The 15,159-nt window shown below is 41.2% G+C and overlaps 1 protein-coding gene across 3 annotated transcripts in view; it reads right to left on the bottom strand.

The window, feature by feature from the left end:
- stard13b (StAR related lipid transfer domain containing 13b) overlaps positions 1-15,159 on the bottom strand; it is a 67,276-nt gene that overhangs the window by 28,782 nt on the left and 23,335 nt on the right. The window contains exon 1 of one of the 3 annotated variants that reach the window (XM_080429582.1): positions 7,297-7,644. The exons of the other annotated variants lie outside the window; for them this stretch is intronic. Coding sequence (XP_080285708.1) covers positions 7,297-7,414 — 118 coding nt within the window. The 5' untranslated portion in view covers positions 7,415-7,644. Of the gene's footprint in view, positions 1-7,296; positions 7,645-15,159 lie in introns of those variants that run through there. 3 annotated transcript variants of the gene reach the window in all.

The raw sequence follows: 15,159 nt of genomic DNA, 5'->3' as shown, positions 1-15,159 counted from the left end.
CACTACTACTCTCTCCTACTAACAGCAGACTTCACATACAGGCGCAACAGCCTAAAAAAATGAGCAGAGAGAGCAGAGGGAGTAGAGCTTAGGGGGAGGAGTGCCAACACTTCACTCTACCTTCTCCAAGTCACGTGACCACAGAGCAGCCAATGGTCAGGAAGCACTTGGAGTCCTGCCCACCATGCTGAACTGAATCCAACGTCTGTGTGGGCGCTTGTCAGCTTTCCCCTGGTCTGGAGGGAAATATAAATACCAGTGGAATGCCTATGAACTGAGTAAGGGGAGAGGTAGTGGAAGGCTTAGGAAAATAGTGGCCTTTAGACCCACCCAGCACAAGAACAACTCGCCTGCTGTTGCCGTTCACGCACGTGCCAGTTTCACTTTACCAGAGTAAGTCTGTGCTTTGCCGTGAAAAGCACTGAGGGTGGGAGAGGTTGTTTTCTTGGTGTTAGAATGCTAATTTCTGTTCCCCAACCCCCTCACGCAACCCCCAGCTTCCAGCAAGCCAAAGCCTCTTAACTCTCAGCAAGTCTCCACAAAGTGTGAGAAAAACACCTTATATAATGAAGAATCTAGATCCCTACAATCAAAACCTGACATTTTTGTTCAGTTGAAATGGACTCAAGACTGACTGAATGGAAGTCAAAACATTTCGGTGCTCTTTTAGTGTAATGCATGATACTAAAGCTCATGTAAGCTAAATAAAAATCCCATGACTGTAAAAGTTTTGTAAGGTCAAGTCCCCCCCCCCTCCCCTCCTCACTCTGTTTCATTAAGGAACTTTAATATCTTCTATTACTGTATGGCTTGTCTTTACCAGCCACATGGGTTATGGTGGTGAGCAACTAAGTATAAATCCTCCTTCAGCAAAAGCCAAGAGTTAGTCAAGAGAAAGACATGTTGGACTCTATGGTATACATACAAATGACTGAATCAGTCATGGTGACGGAAAACTTTAATCCATGAATTTTATAGTACAAAAAGGAGAATGTCATTTCTCTGTCAAAACATAGAATGGCTTTAAAGCAATTATACCGTATGTTCATTTGATGCTATAAGAAATAAAGTAAAGCTCCTTAAAATACAAGCTGTATCAATGGATTTACAGTATGGAAAACAACGCCCCTCACACCTGAAATATAGAGTCCATATCCATGCAAACAGACCCCACCCACCCAATCAAAGCGAGCCACTCTCGACAGCCATACAGACCGCCTTGGCAATGAAAGCACAGGGGCCATACATATTATGAATAGAGTCACAACACAACCCCTGTGTCTGGTCCCACATCGTGACTGGCAAAAAACACACCCTAGCTTTTAAGCACACAAAGATCACAATTCAGCAGCACACTTCAGAGCCCCCCAGACATTTTCATATAAGCTGTCTGGGGCGTAACGGTGTTCTACACACCTCCACCAGGAGCTATTTTAAAAGTGTCAGTGCTGTTTGCTCAGGTATTGGGTGGTGGTGTGACATTGAGTAGATGATTTCATGTGTTGACCCAACTGTTAATCTTTCAGATACACACACTCCCAGTTTGACACTCTCTCTGATTCAAATTAACACTGTGGATTTCACTGTGTACATACACACAAACACATTGCAGGAGTAGCAATTACTTCAGGTACCAGATCCTAAAAAAAAATGTGCAGTTTGTTTGAGTGACAGGTGTGCCCATAGTAACCTCTCTGAACCCATTTACTTCCCCCTACCTCCCTGTCTAGAGGAGAAGAAAATGACTGAGTATAGTATATACATCTCATCTTACGAAATCAATCACGCCACTTTGCAACAACATAACGAACGATGTTGAGATGTTTTCTATCAGTACCTTCACTCAAATGTCTAGCACAATATTGTGAACGAACTACAGTACATAGTAAAGTGTTAATAGTGGTGTGTGTGTGTGTGTGTGTGTGTGTGTGTGTGTGTGTGTGTGTGTGTGTGTGTGTGTGTGTGTGTGTGTGTGTGTGAGAGAGAGAGAGAGAGGAGTTTTTTGCTAAAATGTTAAAGCTCTATATTCTGATAGTTATCATTGCTTTAGAGTGTTTGTTCAGTAACAGGGCTCTCCCCATCTCTCCAGCTCTTTAGTTAACAGAAAGTACATTTTCAGGTCGTGTACCAATTTCATCCAATCAAGAGGGAGAGCGTGGGGTTCTCTCTCCTGATTGGATCAAATAAAAGATGGCAAAAATATCATTTATCACCTGACCGCTCAACACTTTCAATTGAACTTGTTTATCCTGTATGAGTTCTTATTCCTGATGGGATAAAACTGAAAAGTATTTTAAATGAACACTGCAGATGTTACTGTGTATGTAATCTCAAGACATTAGCAGAATCTGTCAGCACCACTGCCCTAAACATGTAGTGTTGTTGTTAGTCAGAATAAACAGAAGCACCAGGGATGAAGTGGACAAAGAAAGGGGAGGAGCCAAATCAAGTTCCTGTTTCTACACAAAAAAAGGAGGTGGTGCCCCCAGAGGAAAAAACGAAGGAGGCAAACAAATATTGTTTTCCTTTTTTCTTTTTACCGAATGGGTTCCCAGATTGTTGTGTATGAGACCTAGACGTATTGGCAGTGCTGGGTGGTTAACTGGAGCTGCATGCCATGAAGAAATAGCTGTTGTTCTATGTCCTTGGAAGGAGTGTCATGTGTCAGCCGCTGTGGCTGCAGTCCTTATCAAACTTGTTCTAACACGCCCTGTCTACGTTTCAGAGCTGAATTACTAGACAGCATTGGCAAAGGAGGTCTTGTCTCACATCATGCAAACGTATGCAAGCACACGCACGCACGCACGCACACATGTCTGAGTGTGGCAGAAAAAGGGGATTTCATGATTTCGTTTTTTAAATGCAATATTGATATACTTCTCCGCGTGCGCGCACACAAACACACACACAAACACACACACACACACACACACACACACAAACACACAGGGAAAGCCTTGTCCAGTTACAGATGACAAACGTAGTATTGTTCTATATACAGTAATGCTCTTGATGTCATTGTGGAACAACCAATTAAATTCCATTGAAACGGCAACGTCATTGTGTAAGAGAAGTCCAGTTGTCATTCAGCACTCAGCCATCACTTCAGAATCCAGACAGGTGTAGTCACAAGGGATTCTCATTTGTGCGTCAGTTTGGGGCCCAGGGCTGCACATAAGAGAGATCAGAGGGAGCTGCGTAATGTTTAGGTACCAGTTTGATGTGGTATGTTTTCAGAAGCAGACACGTGTAATCTGCCCAGGGAAGCTTGGCTCTGACGTGGCTATGTTTGTGGTTTGGGAAGAAGAAGGCTTAAGAATAGTCCCGATATGACGATGAATTCCACCCCGTGATCCAAACAGCCTGACCGGCTGCGTTTAATTCTGGTGATGGACTGCAGTTAACTGAATATAGTCAAAACGATTTATGATGGAGGGATGTCTTTTCTTTCTAATAGAGCACAAATATCAACAAAGTGTCAGGGGATGATAGAAGTGTAACAGCAGCAGGCATTCCACTTCAGGGACTGCTGCCACTATGATTCACAACTTAAATGTGTCTGCATAGCAATGCTCTTGTTGTACACATGCATCATTTGGTATTCAAACCTTAGACACATCTTCAGTAATAAGGCCTCCTTCCTCCCTTAAGCAGCTGTGTACAAGGGGTGGGCTTTCACTCGAACACATGTAGGCCTATGTCGGAAGCTGTACAGGATTATGATTATGTTTTTAGTTTTGTTTTTGAGAATGATATCTGAAATACAACATCTGAAATTCTGATGCCAAAGTATTGGCGTCAGAATATACTTAAAGTACCAATAGTACTCATTCCGCAGAATGTTTCATTTCACAAGATCAATATGTATACAAATCTTTTGAAAACAGCAGAGCTTGTAGATCGGCTATTTTCAAATAGCCAAAATATAGGGCTGAAGTGGTTAATGTAGGTTTTGTAATAATATAGTAAAAGTAAAAGTACAGTATTTGTCTCTTGAGATGTAGTGGAGTAGAAGTAAAAGTACTGAAGATTTGAAAAGCTCCAGTAAAGTAAAAGTGCCTCAAAATCGTACTTACGCACAGTACTTGAGTACATGTACTTAGTTACTTTCCACCACTGGGTACAGATTCAGTATAGAACCTGCAGGATGGTCTTTCAAACCATCAGGCCACCCTGAACCTCATCCTTAGCCACATCACCACCATCATTCCACCCATAATCACAGTAAAGAACGCCCTCTCACATATGATTATTATAATAGCACACACAGCTCTATTAATGTAGTATCAAAAAACACAAATTATATTATGCTGATCTTTCACACTTCAGCACAGACGACACCTCAATACAGAATCCAGTTTTACACTGGATATGTATTTTTTACGCATAGCCTATTAGATAGATAGCTAGATGGATATCTAGATAGACAAACAGACAGATCTATTTATAAAAAATGCTTTGTTCTGCATGACCATTTATACACTAGAGTTCACTGCATGCCATACATGCACTGCTGTTACACAGTAAGACTCTGTGATAATTTAAAAGTGCTTATTTGGGTCACGTTTTATGATCTGAGAGTTAAATTAAAATTGAGAATGGCACTGCACAGCAGTCCAAGATCCACAGCTGAGCAATGTTCTCATTATCATATGCCACAAAACATAATGAGGCAACAACAACCATTCATTGAGACACATTTTTTAAGCAGCACACAGGACAGATAGGCAGTCTGTCCATATGTCAACCAGTAAGCCAGGAACATCATCTCTCATTATTTTAGGGAGCATATAAACAGCAGTCAAAGGCCAGACACAGTTGATTTAACTCTGAGAGTGTACAAATGGGCCCAAATGTATCAAATTAACACAGGATGTTACTGTGTAAGATTGTTCAGGCTGCCAGATTCATGACACGTCACTGAAACACACATGGAATGGAAAAGGAATGTGATTAATGTATTTAGTGTTCAAACAATGCAGGAGTCAGCTGCTCCTGTAGGCTACAGCAGTTAAATGCTTTTGTGGGCTGCTGCAATGGAGGTTGTAACTTGTGCCTGTCTTAAATCTCATGCACAAAATAAAAAAGACCACAAGAGAACACTGCACTAATGTAAATATTGAATCCAATGTTTTGAATATCACATCTGAATCTGGAAAACTGTAATAATTGTCTACAGGCTCAATTAAGTTGTGGTTTAGTGAGAACAAAGCAAAGGTAGGCTATCATCTGATCACTGAAGGTTATCCAATTAGACTCTAATTGCTGTAATTATTAGAGCAATAGCTCATGTGTGGTTTTGCTGCACCTAGTGGTAGACTTTGATTATCTCATCATGGTCCACCCTGAGCTACTGACCAATGGCAAGAGCTTTAAACTCAATGTCTAAATACATAATATACACACGCATACGCGCACGCACACACACACACACACACACACACACACACACACACACACACGCACACGCACAACACGCACACGCACGCACACACACACACACACACACACACACACACACACACACACACACACACACACCATCAAAAAATAAGACAACCCCCTAAACATACAGAAACAGTGCCTTACAATTAAATCAATTACATTTTTTTTTAAATATGTTATATTTGTTATATAAAAACATGTTTTAATTACTTTTTAAGTTGCACAAGGAAGTAGTGAAACATAGGGCCATGCTTTCGGCAATGACAGCCCAATTACATTTATAGGCTAATTAAGGATAAGGTGCCTATACTGAGTCGTAGTTATTAGGTTGATAGGCTGCAGGTTCGTCTAGAGAAGTGTCGAGAGAAGTGTCAAAACTATCAATATTGCAATTAAATAAACCAATCGGCAAGCACTTTTTCGGTCCCACTCAGAACTTCTTAATGAAGCGCTTCTATCTCCCCCCCCCCCCCTCCCCTCCATTCAACATTCAACTCCTGTCAACTGATCACAATCATCTGTCACCTGCTGTAACCCATTTTAAACACGTGGACGCGTTTGGCGCCCTAGTCCCTCCCACCGACACATGATGATGACGCACTAAATAAACATAGGCCTAATTTACAGTGGCGTAAAGTAACTAAGTTCATTTACTCAAGTACTGTACTTAGGTACAATTTTGAGGTATTTGTATTTCACTTGAGTATTTCCAATTTCCAATACTTTTACTTCTACTCCACTACAACTCAGAGGCAAATATTGTACTTTTTACTCCACTACATTTGAGAATGTTTGTTACTAGTTACTTTGTAGATTTTGATTATTATTACAAAACATACATTAACCACTTCAGCCCTATATACATTTCGGCCATTTGAGAATAGCCATCTACAAGCTCACAATGCATTGCATCTGCTATTTTCAAAAGTTTTTTATAGATTAGCCTATACATTTGAAAACTTGTGAAAATGGGACTTTCTGCATAACGACTACTTTATACTTTTGGTACTTTAAGTATATCTTGACACCAATACTTTTGTACTTTGTACTCAAGTCAGTTTTGAATTCAGGACTTTTACTTGTAACAGAATATTTCTACATGATGGTGTTGATACTTTTACTTAAGTAAACCAATTTAGAACTTTTTCCACCACTGAATGCAAGTTACAAATGTAGGCACTAGGCAGGGTATCCTACTTTTGTGCGTTGCAAGTAAGAGCGAAGCATCAGCGCCACCCCGTGGCAACAATAGCCCTAGGCTACTTTAAAATAGAAAGTGAATTTGTGAGAAACATGTTCGGCACATTTCATATAATTCATAGGTAAAATTCTCCAGTGTGTACGGTAGACTATTAATACCGCAGAATCCTTAAAGGAAGCCTAGCCTACCAACCATGTTTATTTAAATTTTAGTTTCTAGCTTAATTTAATTCTATTTAGATTGAATAAACTTTTTTTTTTACCTGAGTTTAGATTGGTGCTTTTGTATTTTTTTTGTCGGTTAAAAACATTGGACAAGAAATAATGCATTTGTGGATCGCGGACCGAATTTTGTTGGTCGAAATTATCGTTATTTCAAAATAAATGTAATAAAAACTAATTCATATTCAGTTTTTCATACATAAAAACAACTCTAAAATGTTTCAAAATAATTTCATGAAATGAAACGAAACAGATTACAATAAAAATCCACAAATATAACTTTTAAGTAGTGAAAATAGCCGTGAAGGCATCACGGTGAGCTTGTAGATCTGCTATTTTCACTAGCTTGGGTCCCGGGAGACATCAAATTTCTATTTTGGGTCTCCAACTAAAAAGTTTGGGAACCAGTGAATTAGACTACCTACTGACCTGCGAGCCGCCGCTCCCTGATGTTCCTCCATAGTAAATCCCAGGCTTTGGACGTTGAGTTCCTTAACTGCTCACTGAAAGATCGCCTGAGCTTCAATGACTGTCGTTTAGATGTCATTATAAAGTCCTTGACTCGGTCATAATAACACAATCCTCTTCTCCCACGATCCGTTACTATGTCCCCGAAAAGCGCACCTTTCTTTCTTGAAACACACTAGTCTACTGCTAGGTTACTGTGGCTCTGGCTGGCTGGTGGTCCTCAAACGAAGTTACCCCGGCCGTGGTGGTCCTCAACATTTTGAAAAATAATCGAGTACATGTCCCGTTAGGAAATCCGTCCCGTCTCCAAAGCAGTGATATGTAAGCAGCTGAACCAAGTTAGATCTTCTCAGTTCAGACCAGATGTGTGTATGTGTGGCTCCAGGCTCATCCACACAGTAGGCAAGGCAAGGCTAAAGACCACTCAGTCACCCCCACCTCCCCCCTGTAACTCGCTGTCCCCACGACTTTCACTATTAAGAATCTTCTCTTCTCTCATGCTCCACACACACACACACACACACACACACACACACACACACACACACACACACACACACACACACTCTATTAAGGTCACATACTGTCGTAAAATGTGCGGCTACCAATGGTCATTGTGTGTGGATGGAAACAATTATGGCACAGCATTGCCTATCTTCAATTGAAATGATGGCAGTGTCAGAATTTAGCCTGCACATTATAAGAGCCAGTAAACTGCCTCAAATTGGGCACATTAGAAAGATATATTGGTCAGGTGAAACAACTTTTACGCCACACAATATACTGTAGAAGCTTATTTAGGGATGCATTACAAGTACTCAAAAAGTCACTTAAAAAAAATGTTAAAGAGGACCTAGGCAGATGTCATACTGTCATTACTGTGTTGCTTTTTGTCTTTGAGTGTGTGACCTCTCACCGGTGACAGTGACTGCCATGCTATTTTCAGCCCCACTTGTCTAGTGTCTATGCTTACAGGACAGAAAACTGCATATTTGGATGCATTCTCTCTCTCTCTCTCTCTCACACAACACACACACACACACACACACACACACACACACACACACACACACACACACACACACACACACACACACACACACACACACACACACACACACACACACACACACACACACACACACACACACACACACACACACAGTCTAGACTCTAGAGAACCTGTTTCAATAGATCGTGTGCCTCAGAGTAAAAGATTCTTAGGAGATCATTATTTTCCAGTGATAACAGGAAAGTTAAGTCTGATCAGATCAGACCATGCTTCGTTTAACACAGTGTCGCTTGACAAAAATAACAGATTTTCAGCAAAAATCAGCTATCAGTCATTGATTTCAGTTATCTTTTGCTAGCAACACCAAGTATACCTTAGACAAGCCAAAATACATTAAATTGAATAAAAAAATCAGTCATTCCATAAGTTCACAAGTACACAGTGTCTCCTTTCTTAGAGGAGTTGAGCTTACAACAGAAAAATAAACATGTCCTTCTGTTTCGTTTTGACAGAAAGAGTTTCACTAAAGCTTTTGTCCATTCATCATCTACAAAATCAAATCAATTATCTGATATAAAGTGTCCGGGTGAAAGAAGGATAATGAATGAGTGTATTTGGATGGCAGTGCTGTAAACAAGGTGTCCATCTCCAGCTCTTAAGTGACTGACAGGGTGTGGAATCCAGGGTTAGACTGGACAAATGCCATACCTGTCAACCAAAAAGAGAGTAAAAGTGATGTATGGAGCGAGACGACCGGTTTGGACCTCTTTCAGCATGAATCACCAAAGAGGCAAGCAAGCTTACACAGTAAAATCCTCAGTGTTAATTTATCTATTTTTAACAAAAGAGTTGCGCTGCGATGTGTGCTATATTCGGCAAAGAGTTTTGCTGTTGAGGAAAATACTAGAGTATCTAGTATAGAGTCCGGGGGGGGGCCCCGGACAACTAAGTATATAGGGATCAAGTAAGTGGTTAAATCAACACTGAAGATTTCAGTGTACCACTGTCATCTTTTTTTCTTTTTCCCGAAAACAAGATTAAGAGACTAAAAGCTCCGCCAGCGGCCACTAGAGGTTGTGTTGATCCTTTAAGAAAAGAAACCGATTGTCGTTATCTTGTAAAATATTATTGTGCCTAGACAATGACTCGACCTGTGGCTGCAGTTTGTAATAGTGGAAGTAATAGCAGATACAAGAAGAGGAAATGTCAATCAGCTTGAGAATGTTTGCCTTCACTGACTCACTCACTTGTTTGTTTTGGCCAGACAATGTTAGAAAACACTAAATTTCTTCCTTCCCTGAAAATCTGCCATATTTTCAGAGCCATTTCATTGTTCGCTCTTCTTGTCTATTTCTCCTTTTCGCTCTCTCTGTCACACAAACGCAAATGCACAACCCACACACACATTTATTTGTATACTGAGTTGCCAGATTCCATAACACGTGTGTGTCTGTGTGTCTGTGTGTGCGTGTGCGTGTGCGTGTGTGTGTGCGTGTGTGTGTGTGTGTGTGTGTGTGTGTGCGTGCGCGAGCGTGCTGCTTGTGTCCGGTGACTGATGTGGAATGCTGCCCGATAGCTGCAGTGGGAAAATCCCAGATGTGAGGAAACCGATTTCTAGTCTGTGATTGGGTCATATTTGTTGGCCAGGAGGTCCCACACCAGGCCCCTTGAATAGTCTGGGAGATTACACTTCCCAGCCTAATGGAAACAAGGCTCGGGGAGCTCTCCCCCCTGGCCCCCGAAGGCTCGTCCCAGGCATGTGCTATAAATTTCCTGACCATATATTCCCAAGCCGAGTTCATTTTCCAGAGGAGTCCCACATGTGGTGTATATCTGGGTTTAGATTATGGGGTTGGGGAAGGAGGAGCCGCGCTCTGCATACACAGAGTCCGGTTCCCCATCCTTTAAACCGGTCACTAATTCTGTTTGCTTAGAGGACAGCTATAACGTCATGGTTACCTCTTCCCAGCGGAGGATGTCCTCCATGGAACTGTTAATCTCCCGCTGACAATCAATTAGATCCAGTCATCTCTTGTGTTTTTCAAAAGACAACAGACGATCCATACAGAGAGTGGAGTTTCGAATAATGAACCATCCTCTGGATAACAGACCATTATGGTTTAGGCCAATCTACATTTTGCCTGTTGTATTGGCATACGTTACATAACCTGGCTGCCTGCATGACAATAAGTGAGACAAAAATAACTCGAATGTTAGTTTAGATCATCATAAATGTGTTGTAGAAGTGACTGCTCCAAGGGCTCAAAGACATTTTGTATAAAGAGGCTTGAAGAATGTAAAGCTGGCACGACAAGCGTACATGACTATTGTTTAATTGTTGGAAAAGAGGGGAATGACAAAGCATGTAATGCTGTCAGGTTTAAGGCTCCATTCCCCCACACAAAAAAATCCCTGGGAAAACCTTTACAGCATTCACCACCTGGTCCTCATTAGAACAGTAAGGATTTAATCACATCACAAGTACCTTTCTCTTTCTCTCTCTCCCTCTCTCTTACACATGCACACTTAACAATGATGATTGGTTTTCTGTTGTCATACAGGTTTATGTTTCTATTGTTTTCTTCAGAGGATGTAAGACCATTTCACACAGAAAAAACAACAACTGTCCGGTATGTGTGAATGTAATTACATTTCTGGTCAGGGTAGGGGGGGGTTATTAGTATGTTGCATTTTGTATACAGCTACGTATATGGACAAATTTGTCCCTTTATGGGTTCATTTTTCAGTGTCAGAGTTAAATGAACACTGAGGATGTGTGAGTTTCTTTAAAACACACACATTAAGTGCCTTTATGACAGATGTCAAATGACAGAGGCTGACAAAGTCTTTGTATGCAATACTTGAGGGAACAATGTAAGCCTGCATAACACAAGGCCAATAGGAAGCTCGTGTCTTGTTTCATGTTATATTATATTACACACTAACTAAAGAATGGTATTGATCTATTTTAAGAAAAGCACTGACCTAAGAGAACAACTGGCAACAGTCAGACAAATAAGCGATGAGAAGCAGCTTTACCTAAAGCTAAAATCCATCAAAGCCCCTGCGAACACACACACACACAGTCACACACCCACCCACCCACCCACCCCCACACACACACACACACCCACACACACACACACACACACAGTATTGATACCCATGATCACCTGCTTCGCCAGATGCACCAAACTATATTAAACTTAAACCCGAGTGGACAGGTACTGTAGGAGTTGAGGAAGCTTGGACAGGTAGAAGGCTGTCATAACATTCAAACCCTCTGAACCTTCCAAATTCAGAACAGTCTCTAGATCACCTTACTGATTCCACAATTGAACAAAAACTTAAATATATACACAATTGTCAACAGATGTGGACTAAATTATACCATCCATGGGTATCAGTGCTGCTAAAATCTGCTGTGAAGTACAGTACAGTCATTGTGCTCAGTCAACCTAAAACACAAACAAACCCCCTAGGTGTAGGACCAGACAGCAGGAAGTCTGCACTCTCTCAGTCTTTTATTGCTCTGTGATTACTGGGTCAAATTGTTTAATCAGATCTAAAACCCACAAGAAAGCTGTTGTGGTACACTGCCCTGAAACACTGCCCCTTTTCATTGGCGTGCTGTTTTTCTTTGGGCCCTTTATCTGGATACAGGTGGAAATGGAAAGCCGTGTAGATCTTGAACAGCGTGGTTACACACAACCTTGCTTCACTGCAAAAGTGCAGTGTGATATGTGCGAGCCATGCCATGCCCCGCGTGCCGTACGTACCCTCCTGGCACCGAGAACAGGCTCTGGACGTGCAGACTGCTCGCCTCCTCGCAACATCTGGAATCTCTGTGGTCTTTGTGGGAACGATGGGAGACCAGTAAGACAGCCAATGTGGTTACTATATCTTCTAGACAGATATAGTCTTGGCTTGAACTCAGATTGTGTGTGTGTGTGTGTGTGTGTGTGTGTGTGTGTGTGTGTGTGTGTGTGTGTGTGTGTGTGTGTGTGTGTGTGTGTGTGTGTGTGTGTGTGTGTGTGTGTGTGTGAGAGAGAGATTAGTTGTTCCTTGGAAACTAATATACACACACACACACATAATGTTGACTGTTTAGTTACACTTTTGTGCAAATACCTGATGTACTGTGACCCACTGGCTCGGTAATTCCTTGCAAAATCTTGTGTTTCTGCCTGTGTTCTTTACTGGCAGCTGAGTGCTGGACCAACCAGTTAGTCTTTGTGCTGGTTCACGCTCACACACAGCGCCTGTGTGACAGGGCTACCTCACAGCGCCTTCGCAGTTAGTTTACAAAACCCAGACCTGAATTCCTAAAGACACATGTATGCTACGCGCACACACACACACACACACACACACACACACACACACACACACACACACACACACACACACACACACACACACACACACACACACACACACACACACACACACACACACACACACACCCCTTATTTGTCCTAAGGAAGTTGTTTCTTAAATTTACTGGCTGTTCTCTTTTAATAGGCAGCTTGGTTGTAATTGGTACTCAGGATAATAAATCTGTTTCCCTATTGAAAGAAAGGACATTGATTTTTGCACAAACTGCTTCATCAATAGTACACACTAAATTGCGCAATCAACCTAGAAGAATTATACCTGGCAATAAATTAAATCAAAACCTGACAGGGGCTGTTAAAACATTATGATGATCTAATTCAGTGTGGGGGCCCGTGAGGCATTATTAACTAGAATTATGAGCCATTTATGTCAGATAGCTATAATAATTGCAATAAAAATGTTGAAATCACACAGAAAACAATGAAAGTTTTTTGCACAGAAGTTAAACAAATAATTTTCTCGAATGTTTTCACAACCTTGACAAATTACTGTATATTCAGAGGAAAGTCTCGAAATACTACCAGGCCTCCTTTTTTTCTCTTTCTGTCAAACAGCCAAGCTGGCCTCTGCACTCAGGAAACCACAAGTCATTTTCCATCTTTTCCACGTGTGGAATTTTTCATGCACTAGCCATGCCAGCAGCACCCTTTATAGTCTACGCTGGATCTACAAATGACGACTGACTTATAAATTTAACTCATGATGTCATTGATTTGGCACCTGTTCACCAATGGAAGTGAGTGGGAGTGAAAATAACAGTATTATCACATGAAAAAGTGTCCCCCCCCTACAACGTAAAACTAGTTTCAAATAGAGATATTTCAGTGTCCGGCCTTTGAATAGTCACTGAGTAGAAAAAAATGCTTGGTCATCATGGCCAAGGAAAAGTTTACAGTTGCTCAGTCCTCTCAGGCCATCTCTAAGGCATTTTTCTTTAAGCCGAGGTTCTGTCTGAAAGGGCAGAGCCTCGGCTCAAACATTTAGATACTTTATCCATCACACCTGAGGTTGATTATTTATTTTATTTTTAATTTGATGGATGTCGTATTATTGTATTAATTATTGTATTTGTATTCATTTGAAAATTGTATAAAACCATTTTATAAAACATTTGAAAATCAAACTAGTTTCTATTCCTGTGTGGTGTTAATAAAAGGACTGTGTGTTTCCAAAGACTGAGTACCTGACTGCTGTTGACTTTCAATGCACTCAGTCCACTGAGTATTTTTATTAGATTTTCTGAGTTTGCACCTTGACTAACAACGCTAAATTATTTCATGAAGAAAACAGCAGCGAGGATAGAATACAAGTGAGAATAGACTTAATATCCCTTCTCATAGCTCTAGACATTCAGCAACATCTGATACCAATATGCCCCCCCCCCCCACCCATCCACCCACTTCCTTTGTTGTACGTGTTCTGATTATGATCGTGCAGGTGACAGGCTGTTCCCTCATTCAATGCAATGAGGCCCTGTGGTGTGTGTATCCCTGTGGCAGGCCTGAGACAGGCCTCCAGAGACGCAGACAGAGCAGAGATAGACTGCAGCTGTCTAGGGGTCACTTGCCATAACCACTGGGACGCAGTGACCCTGGGTGAGACAGGGGGCCTGGGCCTGGGAGAACAGCTGAACAGCACTGGAGAAACACACGACGGTTGAAGGAAGACACGACAGCATTGTTGAAATACATTAGAGACCTCAGACATTATATAATATCCACCGTAACTGCACGGGTGTTTTATAGTACTGTATACACACATGGGGCCTACAAAAGGGTCGTTTCACACAAAGATGAATGCTCACATTGACCAATCTATGGGAGTCATGGGAAAATACTAAATGTTTTTACCTCTGTCAACATAATAATTCCAAAACATATAATTATATGTTTCACTGTGTTCACTGAAAGTCTCAGAAGTTATTTAAATGCATAAAAAAGTACCAAAATTTAAATCTAATTCACAGTAAAAATCGTCAGTGTTAATTTATCAATTTAGCAACATTCAGGATATTACAGTGTAAAAGTTGATTGCATTCCACTGGCTATTTCATCTTACAATCTATAGTGCGTGCAAATTACTAGAATCTGGAGACTTGATTAGAGTGTTCTGAAATCAAAGTCAGTAGGGCCAGCAAGCTGCCTTTAGGAATCCATCACAATGTGATTTTTTTTACACTACTAAAAGGGAATGGAAAAAAAGCTGGCAACTCAACCAAAACATTTCAAAGAAGAAAAAAAGAGATTCCATTATTTCTGGTCAGGGAAGTAAGCCAAGTTTCTGGAGTGCTTCCCCAAGAGTCATTCACATGGAGGTGTGAGGGACAGAGGGTCTTAATAAGAGAAAAGAAGCTCCTCCAGGGATTCAGAGAGCTACCTCTTTGTTTTCTCCCATAGTCAGTGACAGGAGATTTC

Source organism: Gymnoscopelus braueri, assembly GCF_963280865.1.
Source record: "Gymnoscopelus braueri genome assembly, chromosome: 5".
Lineage (NCBI taxonomy): Eukaryota > Metazoa > Chordata > Actinopteri > Myctophiformes > Myctophidae > Gymnoscopelus > Gymnoscopelus braueri.
This window is presented reverse-complemented; position numbering and strand designations above follow the sequence as displayed.